Source organism: Daktulosphaira vitifoliae, unplaced genomic scaffold, assembly GCF_025091365.1.
Source record: "Daktulosphaira vitifoliae isolate Bord-2020 unplaced genomic scaffold, ASM2509136v1 Scaffold_1, whole genome shotgun sequence".
Taxonomy (NCBI): domain Eukaryota; kingdom Metazoa; phylum Arthropoda; class Insecta; order Hemiptera; family Phylloxeridae; genus Daktulosphaira; species Daktulosphaira vitifoliae.
In genome coordinates, this window is record NW_026099572.1 from 83,276,394 (window position 1) to 83,289,533 (window position 13,140).

Below are 13,140 nucleotides of genomic sequence, written 5' to 3' on the forward strand. Positions count from 1 at the left end.
ATAGAATTAATACACTATTATAACAAGTGTGAAGTGATAAACGTAAAAAATAATAATACTAAATTTTCAATAAAATGTAACTAAATTTAATTAGATCAAAAAGTTTCATTTTTTTTAACTATACAAAAGTTATGTTGTTTGTTGTTACTTAAAAATTGCAAGTTTTTGCCCACAGCATTCTCGGTAAGATATTGTAATTGATATTACATTGTCTCTGAAAACGTTTCATAGTGTCTCTATGGTACTTAAGCACAGCTGTTATCTTTTTTGGTCAACACTCGGTTTCGTAATTTCATCTTTTACGAACTTTTTGCTCTACACTTTTAATGTCAAATTCGCTTAAAATGGTCATTAGTCGAGGGCTTATATAAATATGTACCGAACACGAATGTGAAAAAAAATCTCAACAAATAAGTCGTAAATGTATAAAATAAAATTGAGATTTCCCTTAAACATAATGGGACGTTTCTAATATCAAGTTTTTTTTAATAAATGTTTAAAACCGAAGTTTTAAATATACAGGATGATTTTTTTATCATAACCCACTCAATTACTTACAGAATAATAATAATTTAAAAAATTTTTTTTATTACTATATTTAGTTACACATTATTCTTGAATTATTAACTATGTAATATTTTTTAAGTTCATCCCTTATGTCTGGTAAGGGTGTCAACTTTGTTTTTTTAAATGGTAACGCATATTTTTAATTTAATAAAATGATTGAGTTTTTAATTCAATAATAAATGGCATTTGAATTTTTAATAAAAATTAATTTGTTTATTAGATATAAACATTTAAAGTTTCAAATTGTTGAGTTAATATATAGGTATAATACACAAGGGATTACAAATACAGGTAGCTAATTGATTTTTTATGACATCGATATTAGCAGATACACATCATTGTTATTATCAATTGTAGTAAGACACATTGTTATGAGTTTATAAATACACTAACTGACAATACAGAAAGTATATCTATTGATAATCATAATTGATAATAAACAATCCGTGCCTGAGACAGCAATGTCATAAAAATCCAATTAGCTACCTGTATTTACAATCCCATGTGTATTATACATGTATATTAACTCAAAATTTTGAAACTTTAAATGTTTATATCTAATAAGCTAATAAAGTTATATTAAAAATTCAAATGCCATTTACTATTAAATTAAAAACTCAAACATTTTATTAAATTAAAAATATGTGTTACTATTTAAAAAACAAAGTTGACCCCCTTCCAAGGCATAAGGGATGAACTTAAAAAGTATTACATAGTTAAAAATTCAAGAATAATGTGTAACTAAAGATAATAAAAAAAAAAAATGTTTAAATTATTATTATTCTGCAAGTAATTGAGTGGGTTATGATAAATCATAATTGATAATAAACAATCCGTGCCTGAGACAGCAATGTCATAAAAATCCAATTAGCTACCTGTATTTACAATCCCATGTGTATTATACATGTATATTAACTCAAAATTTTGAAACTTTAAATGTTTATATCTAATAAGCTAATAAAGTTATATTAAAAATTCAAATGCCATTTACTATTAANAATTAAAAATTCAAATGTCATTTATTATTGAATTAAAAACTCAATAATTTTATTAAATTAAAAATATGCGTTACCATTTAAAAAAACAAAGTTGACACCCTTACCAGACATAAGGGATGAACTTAAAAAGTATTACATAGTTAATAATTCAAGAATAATGTGTAACTAAAGATAGTAATAAAAAAAAATGCACGAACATACCAACATTAAGATTTTTAAGGCATTTTAATTTGATTTAAATATTTTGTATGTACAGTTTTTACCTTGCAGATGAAAACAAAATGTAAATGACAATATATCACCTGTCTAATATATTAATATTTCAGGCATTGGTGTACTTTTACCACTACAACTGACTATAATTTTTAAATTGACTCAGCAGTATTAAAAATTTCAGTTATATTTAGTATTTACAATACGTGAACTTATTATTCTTAAACTACATTTGATATTGACAAGTTATGAAAATGTCTGTAAACAAATCGAGTTTTGTGATATTTTATCCGAACCTCTCCTTATAGAAATTGCAAACTATTAGTTATTTAAACTGAAGTAATTAATCAACTATTTGTTGATATATCATTAAAACTAGTATTATTTTTTTTACAAAAGTTGAAATACTAAAGTACATATGATTCAACTTGAGAATATTAATATGTACAATATAATTGAGTAAATTTCTGAAATGTAAAATGTTGAGAGCAGTTGTATGTGTTCAGTTAAATAAAGTTGAGAAATGTAAATTAAGAATTCAGTTGATAAACATAAAAAATGAGAAAAAAACGGTAGCATAGTGGGGTCGTGGCACAGTATGGACGTGACATAGTAGGGACAAGTATAGTTGATATCTGACAGTGATTAAAATCACTATCATAAGAAAGGCTTCGGTGCAAATCTGTAGATATTGTTTAATTTTAAGAAATTGGTGAATGATTTCAAAAGCTAAATAACTACTATTTTTTTATCTATTTCGACTGCCGCCATTTGCACATAGAAAATAAGTCCTCGATAAACATTTTTTTTTTTTTTTTTGAACTTCTAGTACATAAAGTAAGCTCTATTTTAACATATATTTAAAAGACGCAGTATTCTTGGAACATTTCAAAAAGTTAAGTTGAAAAAGTACTACTTTTTATACAAATTTTAAAGTTTTCAAAAAAGCTTTTCGTAATTTTGAAGAGGCAAAATAATCAAAAAAAGTATAAATTTATATTTAATGTAAGTTAGATTCATGTAATTTTAAATTTATTGATGGACTAATTACTAAGGAAAACCTTTATAAAGTATTTTAAAATAAACAAAAAAATGTTAAATTTGAACACATAGATAGCATTTTTTTACTGCGCCAGCCGTTTGTACGTAGTAGATAAGTTGTTGAGACATATATATTTTTTTAATTTAAAGTACGTAACATAAGATTTAATTTGACATATGTTTGAAGGACTCAGTATTTCCGGAATATTTTCAAAAGTTAAGTTGAAAAGTTTAGTTTTAAAAAAGTTGCTATTTTCAATCCCTTCTTGTACCTGCCTACAAGAAGGGAAAGATTTTCAAAAATATTATTTCAAATAAAAGGAAATTATTTAAGGTTTCAATGTAGAAAAAAAGTTATGTTTATTTATTTATTATACAAAAAGTTATGGCAATTTTATGAAAAAAGTAAAAAAAAATGTCAAAATTTAAACAATTTAAATTTTTTGGGGGATTTCCACTATTTAAAGGAAACGAAGGAAAAATTCTCAATTTTCAAAAATGTATTTTTATAGAATAATTTCGGATTTGTGTAGAATGAATATGATTCTATTAAAATTTAAATAATTTATGAAATCATTTTTCTATACATCTATTTTATAAATTTATATCCAATTTTAATGCTAAATGATTAAAAATAATGTTAAAAATATTTTTAGTGAGCATTTTTAGTAACCAAATAATTTCCTTAAATATATCGTAATTTTAAAAATATTGTACGATCAGTTTTTCAATAAATGTAAAAAAAAATTAGTGAGATTTCTTACTCGATTAAATATTAAAATTATATAAATGTTTTTAGTATATTTTTTAGTCCTTACTTTTAATTCTTCAAAACTTATTTAAGAACATTATAAATAAAATTAATTCTTCAAATATATAGTAAAAACTTATATAAAGAATAAATTACTTATATGTATATTTCTCTATAGGTATTAATTTTAAATTTTTGTTAGATTATTATTAAGAAAAAAAATAGATTATATAAACTGAGAATAATATTGCTAGCAAAGTTTTATCTTCTAGGTAACTTAATAATTGACATTTGACTAGTTTAGGTACATACATTTTTTAAATTAAAATATATAAAAATTATTTCCAATAGAATATTAAAAAATTAATTTTTTGTTTTTTTTCTTCAAATGTTTAAATACTTACAAAGTTATTTTATAATATACAGAGTGATTTATTTATAATAATAATCCCCATATTTACGTGAAATAATAAATTTTTCATAAAAATGTTCATATTAAATTGTTGACGGTCTATTACCAATTTTCGTAATATTATTTTTTGAGTTTATATAATTTTTACTTATAAGCGATAAGAAAGTGCCACGTGAAATGATTATTTTCTGTGCATTATAGTCAAAATAAAAAGATGCTTAACACTACACTAAACTTCTCTCTTTTTCAAAATCTCTAAATGATAATTCTCAAAAAGTAGAAATACAAACTGGTTGTATGTTTTAAAATACAACCAATTTGTTGTAACAGTATTTATTTTTATTTATTAATGACTATATTTTTATGGGTCTATCCACTATCCCTTAAAAGAATACCTAATAATTTTCCAAATTGTTAATCATCTTTTAAATTAAACAACATATAATAAAAATCAATGCACTACATATGTAAAAGTTTAACGCTTTTGCAGTAATTTGGAATTTATAAATACAAAACTGAAATGTTTTACATACATATGACAAGAGTTATCATATCATATTATTATTCATATTCAATAATAAATTTTTATCAATGATAATAGTTCTTCGGTTAGTTTCAGTCAAAATATTTGGAAAATAATTGCGTAAATGAATTGAAAAAGTCCATGTAGAACAGTACTCGAAGTCATAAAATTTAGTACTTAGTAAATAAAAGAGTTTTAATGATTTTTATCACTACATTTTTTTAATAATAATGAAAAAAAATATTATTATATTAAGTTTTTTGTAATCAAATAATTAAATTCGAAAAATAATAACATTTTTTTTCCTAAAAATAACTGAAAATAATTTGAAGCATGAAAAAAATGTAAAACCCCTTTAATATCTATGCAAAACAAACGTTATACTATGAACTCGGTGGTTGACGAATCATCGACATTTTTTACGAAAAAAGTCATTACAAATTAAAAAAAAAAAACTAAAAATCCACTCTCTTGTTATGGGTATGAGGTATTTTTCCATGAACTACATTGCACTTAAATGAATGCTTTTAGCAGAAGTGAAAAGTAAAGTTAAAATATCAATCTGTGGCTTTGTAGATAAAATATTTTAATTTCCGAAGTGTATTTAAAAACTACTATTTAGTTTCCTAGAATTATAACTGATTTTACTTTAGTGTTATTATTAAGAACATATTGTATAAGAATTATGACAAAAAAGTATTTGCATCGTATTCAAAAATAATTTTATATACAAATTATTTGTATTCAGCAAAAGGTTTACTAGTTTATCTTTAATCAAATTATTTAGCAATTTAATTATGAAAATATTGAAAAACCTATAATTAATTTTTAATTACAAGTGCCTTTTAATATTTACAGTATTTAATTTGTTACTCGTCATTTTATTTGAATAAAAATTAAGTAATTCTACTGAAAACAAAATTTTATGGATAAATACTGATCTTAATTAATAATTGGTAGAGAAATAATAATTAATATTGATATATTTTTACAATATTTAATAATTTTACAACTATACAGAAATATTTATAAATTATTAATCTAACAATATTAATTATTTATTTATTATAGAATTTTTAATAAATCTACTTGTTTCAATCTAATGATATTTACAATTTCATTAATTAACATTATTGGTGTTCAATCCAGATAATAGGTTTTTTAATGAGAAAAATCTTACACCTAATTCTTAGTGTTTAAAGATTGTGTTATTACTATTCTTCTAGCTTACACGAATGTTTAACAATGAAAAATAAACACAGAAGAATTCACATTTTTACAAGTTATAAAGACTCGAAAAATTTAACCACATAACACTAAGAAGAGATGTTTTTCTGGAATTATTTCTTATAATATCTACATAAAACGAATATCTTGATTTTTTTAAAACATTTTTGGAAATTTTATTAAATTGGATTTTCGAGTGAGTTATGCAATCAAACGCTTTGTTGATATAAAAATATTATTGACTTTTTAGTTTCAATTAGAAGCTGAGATAATATTATATTTACCATGGTGTGTGTTTTTTATGGGTTTGACCATAAAACTTCTAAGCTTTCATTAGACCGATTTTCCTGCTCAATCAAACGTCAAAAGAATTTATATTGATCTAATTGAAGATATCACTTTCAAAAATTGAAAAAAAACCTCAATTTTTAATTATGTAAAGTAATATCTTGAAATTCGACAGCTGTCAAATATAACAAAAATTAGAAATTGTTTCTGTATTATTTTAAAATTGCAATGATGTAAAAATAAATTTGTTCTTATTATTTTTCTTTTATGATAAAAAGCATAATAATGCTTTATTTACAATTTTTGATAATGTTTTAAATAGCCTGACTTTTTTAAACTTACAAAAAAATACGAAACTATACAGAGTGGAACAGATCTAACTGGCGACTCATATAAATTATGATATACATAACATTTTATACTTTTTTTTTGTCAATTTCTACAATATAGGACTATATTTAAAGTATGTTTATATTATTTTTCGGATTACAAAAAATATTTTAAAAATTAATTTTTTTAAGATTTGAAGATAGTCTTTTTATATATAAGTTTATATAATATTGTACCAAAAACTGTTATTTTAATTCACTAGTTACGATTATACAGCGTTTTGAAGTTTGTTAAACTTTGATTTTTTTAATGATTTTCCTATGGTGTCATATGTAGTCTATATTATGTAAAGGACGAAAGTAAACATTATCTTTTTACGTTATATACTGGTTACAGTACGTGATTTATTTTCCATGAAAATTATTAACACTTAAATAAGCATCTGTAATTCACATGAAAAAAAGTAGTAGTAAAATTAAGTTTATTAAAAAAAGTTACAAAAACGTTATCTAGTAGTAATAGTAATATTGAACATTATAGAAAAGTAGTGCATTTATTATGAAATCTTTAACACAGAATATTCTATAAGAATTAGATATCAATAAAAAAATAGAATCATGCAAATTAATAGCTGTTGACACTTTTTACTTGGAAAATTTTCATGGAAAGATGGAACTAGAAAGGAAAAAAAGAACTAGTACATACATTTTTATTAACAATATAAAAATAAAAATATTGTGAACAAATAAATAGAATAACATTATTAAAAGAACCCAGCACAGTGGGGTCGTGGCATAGTTGAGTCAAGTATAATGATATCTGACAGTGATTAAAATCACTATCATAAAAAACGCTTCGATGCAAATTTGTCGATAATGTTTAATTTAAAAAAAAAAAAGATTATTACAAAAGCTACATGATCTCCTATTTCCTTATTTATATTCTGATTACAAGTTTTATGATTTATAAGCGTATATATGAATTAATATAAAAATATTAATAATTTATAAATATAGAAAGGGAAATGGTTTTATTTAAAAATGTATGTCATATGAAAGAGGTATATAAATAGTATTTATCATAATAAAATTTTATTGATCCATGTATTTTTCAAAAATGAATATCATTATAAAATTAAAAATGTAAAAAAGAATTTTTTTTTACAAAAATATTATTTTTTTATTAACTTTGATGTTAGTTTTCATCATGAAAACAAACTAAAATCGGAAATTGTTCTCTTTTATATTAAAGTATATTACATAAACTTTAATTTATTATATATATATATATATATATATATATATATATAAGTATCAGTATTTCCGGAACACTTTCAAAAGTTAAGTTGAAAAAGTTAAATTTTTGTGAAAAAGTTGTCATTATAAATCCCCCCTTGTGGGCAGGTAAAGAGTCAGATTTATAAATATAATATAACAAATGATATATTTTGTTCTACTTCGATTGCCATTTGCGCATAGAAAATAAGTCGTCGGTACAATTTTTTTTTTTAAACTTCTAGTACATAAACTAATCTTTGTTTTAATATATATTTAAATGACGCATTATTCCCGGAACATTTTCAAAAGTTAAGTTTGAAAAGTTCTATTTTTTATTAAGTTCTACTTAATAAGTATAAATTTATATTTAATGTAAGTTAGATTTATGTAAATTTTATATTTATTGGCGGATTCCAAATGGCAAACCCTTATAAGGTATTTTAAAATAAACAAAAAAAATTAAATTTTAACACTAAATAGAATTTTTTAAACTACGGCAGCCGTTTTGTACATAGAAAATAAGTTATTGGAGAAATTTTTTTATTTTAATTTAAAGTACGTAATATAAGCTTTAATTTGTCATATGATTAAAGGACGCAGTATTTTTGGAACATTTTAAAATTTAAGTTGGAAAAGTTGCTCTTTTAAATCCTCTCTTGTGGGCGGTAAGGATCAGATTTTCAAAAATATTATTTCAAATAAAAGCAAATTATTTAAGGTTTCAGCATAAAAAAAATTATTATTATTTGTTCATTTTCAATAGGTTATGACAATTTTTAGAAAAACAGTGAAATAAATGTCAAATATACTTATTTTTAAAATTGTAATTTTTTGGCAGGATTTCTACTATTTATGGGGAACAAGGGAAAATTTTCAATTATTGTAGGTAATGTCTTCAACTATGTACAATTTGTAATCTTTTGCCGCATCGTTGAGAAAAATCAGTCTTATGAGAGCTGAAAAAATGTAGCGACTGACACAAAATAATAAACACATTATAGTAAAATGAATACCTTTTCAGCTTCGCATCGAAGCCAATAAATTTTTATTATGCACATTTTAAAAAAAAATTTGAGATAATATCCTTAAAAAATCTTAAACAACTATAATGTTATAAAATTATTTTCACCTAAAATTGTAATATTTATTCAAATTCTTTTAACTTACAACTAGTGAATTCTACAAAAATAAATAAATTTTAGTTTCTGAAAGAAATTTTTATTTTTTTAGATTTAAAACTGAATGATTGAGAGTTAAGATATTATTTTAGAACTTAATAAATATTTTTTATAAACCTGCGATCACAATTAGTCAAACTACTGTATACTACTGTATTTAAGAATTATTTACTAATATAATTTTTTATTCTTAAATTATCAACTTATAATTTCATAGAAACAAATTTTACGAAACGGGTTTCCCTATTAGTTTGTTATATTTGAATTTTTACTACAGAAAATATTGCAATAATTTTCTATAAAGGTTAAGAATATTACTGTCCTTACATTTTCATTGATTTACTACTTGTTAGAATATTTTTACCAAGTATAGTNATAATTTTCTATAAAGGTTAAGAATATTACTGTCCTTACATTTTCATTGATTTACTACTTGTTAGAATATTTTTACCAAGTATAGTATAAATTAATCAGTCATTTGTTAATCACTTATTGACGTATTTTGAACTTTCATTGTTGCATAAAAAACTACTATTTTTCTTTATTCTTAGAAAATATAAATATTTTTATAATTATTAATTAAAAATAATGTGTAATTAGTTTTCTCTATCAGACTATTTTTACTTCATTTTTCGTTGATTTTTATTTTTTTATATAGTGTATTTATCTAAATAAACTATTTTATATGATGATGTTTTTATCATATTTTTTTACATGATTGTAAATAATGTAGTCTAATTTATATATTTGTTTTTCAGAACATTCAATCCAAACAAGAATACACAAAGAAAAACGCACCTCTTCTGAATTATTATTTTCTTAATGTTGTTTATTTCATGAGTTTACTACGAAATTCGATTGTTGATTGTCTCGACTATGACGTCAGAATGGGACGTATATTTGATGTTTTAGTACAGACAAAAAGAAAAGAAAATTATATTTCCTAAAGTTTAATAAGATAAATAAATAATTTTGTGGAGAACAAAGAAGTTAAAATGGAGTTAATTAATCTACAGAAGAGTTCATATATAGAGTAAAAACAATTAGCAATATAATTATCTAGTATTATCTATTATCTTAGGTTGCATAAAAAAAAAGAGGTGTGTTTTGGCTTGTGTATGGAAAGGATGTACTTGGCGAGAGCAACAGCTATGACATTTTTGGTGGCCACGTTTGCTGTGAGCCCACTTCAATCTTCAGAAGGTAAATTAAGATTATTTTAAAATCGATTTGTAGTATAATTATGTAAAATATAAGTTCAAAATGATCTTCATGATTTACCAAGTGAAGCTTTAGTTGGTAGTAGTTTTAGTGTGTCTGAAATTAAATATCCTATTTAATTACATTGTTTTTAAAATTATCCATCTTCAAAATTTATTTGTCGACATTAATCTGGATTTGGAAATGACTTTAAGGAGTAAGACTGACTGTGAAATAAAATGTTAAATCCTATTGTAATTAAAGTTGAATTATCATAAGCTAATATATCACTGTTTAAATGCATTATGTCTTCAATGCCTTAGAAAACTTTACTTTAATTTTGGTGCCTCATTACCAAGTTATAACAAAAGCTAGGTCACCAAAAAAGTGGTTTTCTTCGAAAAGTAAAACTTTTTAAGAACTTTTCTTAAGGTGAAATTTTTATTTTATTACCATTTGTATATTTTTAAATTATATTAAAATAATTTGGTTTTAAGTTAATTTTTTTTTTTTCAAGTAAAACATTTGTATTGTTTTTCTCGGATTTACACATTTTAATAAAAAGTGATTTTTCATGTGACAGTCAATGAATCGTTTTTAATAATATGAATAATAATATGACAGTCTGAAGTAGTCGAACGAATTATGCATAAAATTATAATATCAAGGATATGTACTCCAAGGTACACTGTTTTTACAATATTACACTACCTTTTTATTACTGTAAATTAAGGTTCGAGATGTATAATTTTGTACACGTGCATATTATTAAGGATCTTTTAGGTAGACAAAACATTTTACATTTTAAATTAATATATAGCAGAAAGGGTTGTTTTAATCATCTTGTTGTACTAGTAAGTGGGTTCTTCAGATCAATTTTTGTCAATGTTATTAGTCAGGGTTCCTAATTTATACTTTTCTTTTCTCAGAATTTTCGTTGAAATAATTATATATTATTTTAATGGAGACCGCGAGTTAAATTAATAAGGATTAGTTAATACTTTTCTATTTTATGTAAATAAAAAAAAAATTATTATTAAACACTTCTTCAACCTCAAAGAAAATTGGAATAATCTACACAATGAAGTACTGTTTACTTTATTTTGAAATTCATAAAATGGTTTCTGACGATCGTTTTCTTTGTTAAAACATATGACATTTAGGTGTAAATTATTGAATGGTAAATTTGATTGTGTTGGTATTTAGTTCCGTTTAATTTACTAACCCAACAGCTTCGCTTCTGTGGTACACTTAATGTTTCAATACAAAAAAAATCGTATAGTCTATGCGCGCCTTGTGATAAAATACTGTTAAACTGCAATTTAAAAATTTGATATAGTCATGGAAAATTTAGTCAAGTTGATTCTTGGATTGCTATCATAATTTAATTTTTACTGTTTGTCCTTCAGGCGTCTATTTGTTTAAACGGTGAATATAAAAATGTTGTTTACATGTCCATAACAATTAAAAAAAAAAAATTCAGATATATTAATGGTACCACGCAGTTGTTTCTTTTGACAAAACATATTATGGGTTGGCATTATCCTAAATGTCTATTCTTGTCACTCACTCGGCCAATGAAACATGCATTCGGTCTACGGCGAGGTCCAATTTGACTAACCTACTTTACCCTCGTACGACTTATCCTACCCATATGGGCGTGACTGCACAAGGCTGTGACGGGTACTATTTAATTTACATAAACACATTGTCTACTTATTCCATCAGCCCTGTTTCGGCCCTCCAAACAGTCGCAACTAGATAAGTAGCCACCGCATGTGGACCATCATGACAAGATACTTTCGGTTCGCCCGATATCCTTAGCGGTATTGTATTCACGTGCAAATGTACGGGATCGGGCACTGCTGCCAGGCGGATTTACTAGCGAATTTATTGCCGATAAGTTTGGCCTGGACTGGCAACGTTCTTGGCACAAAACAAGATTCGGCTGCCAACAAAAGTACAAAAGTTTCATTAAAGATAAAGAACCACCCTCTCAAACTTTACACTTCATAGTAATTACCGCCCGGCTGAAATTCATATATAAATATATATTAATACAACTGTTGAAATAATAAATGAACCTGAGAAATTTGTGGTAATGATGTTTACTGCGATAGTTTTTGCACGTAGCCACTCGTTGAACTTAGAAACGGACATTGGGTATAATATACAGTTTTATTGGTTCATGGCAAACACTTAATGTGATTACACCGTGATTGCTCTATTGACATGTATAGTGTTGCTATTAGTTTAGATGATTCACAAATTATACTTCAATATTTTCAAAATTAAATTTCATCTTTAGCGTAATGAAATAAAATCTGATAAACTAAACGATAATACAGTTTCACAGAAATAAACAAAATTCGACCTAATTAAAATATTGACAGTGCCGTTATTTATAATTGTTTCGAATCAAACGAACAATATCTTAGCAAGATCAACCAAATATTAAAACACACAAAAAATCGTATTTGTTTTAATTTAAATTACTAATCAAATTCAAATACTTGATATGAAAACCATCTAGGAGTGGTGAAAAATATTCTTTTGGAAAGCGTGAAAAACAATAGAAGTTTAAACTCGAAGAGAATCTTTTTATTTTTTAAATGTCTTTAAAGCTATTGTCCATTCAAGGTATCCCAATTAATTATTTTTACACCTACGCGGTGACGTCGAGAAAAGTATTTCACTGGCAAAATGATCGGGTACGTGTTATCCAACGTCACACAATAATTTTAGTTAACTAAATTCTTAAGTCACGTAAATTATTTCTCCAGGGGAGTTTCTGAATGACAGAGCAACTGAGTTCAACTGTCAAAATTACAATAAATATATACATATATTTATGTATTACGTTCACATCAAAACTTTCTTAAGATTTCTGTAGTATGAATAATTTATGAAGCATAACACCGACGTCTATACAATGTATATTGTACTATATCGGTGTAATATTTCCTACTAAAAGTATATAATATGATTGTACGTTTTGTGTACAATATAAGCCATCTCTGGTGATATTCCATTATGAGCTTTTAACTACCATTAAAAAGACCGAGTTAAAAATAATTTTATGCACAAACGATTCAAACAAAAACTAAGACTGAGCATTTTCTGCATTTTACTCGG

General features: G+C 24.1%; 1 protein-coding gene across 1 annotated transcript in view; it reads left to right on the forward strand.

The window, feature by feature from the left end:
- LOC126903040 (hemicentin-2-like) overlaps positions 1-13,140 on the forward strand; it is a 159,208-nt gene that overhangs the window by 18,233 nt on the left and 127,835 nt on the right. The window contains exon 2 of the mRNA XM_050680955.1: positions 9,564-10,008. Within this exon, the coding sequence (XP_050536912.1) occupies positions 9,924-10,008 (85 nt within the window). The 5' untranslated portion in view covers positions 9,564-9,923. The remainder of the gene's footprint in view (positions 1-9,563; positions 10,009-13,140) is intronic.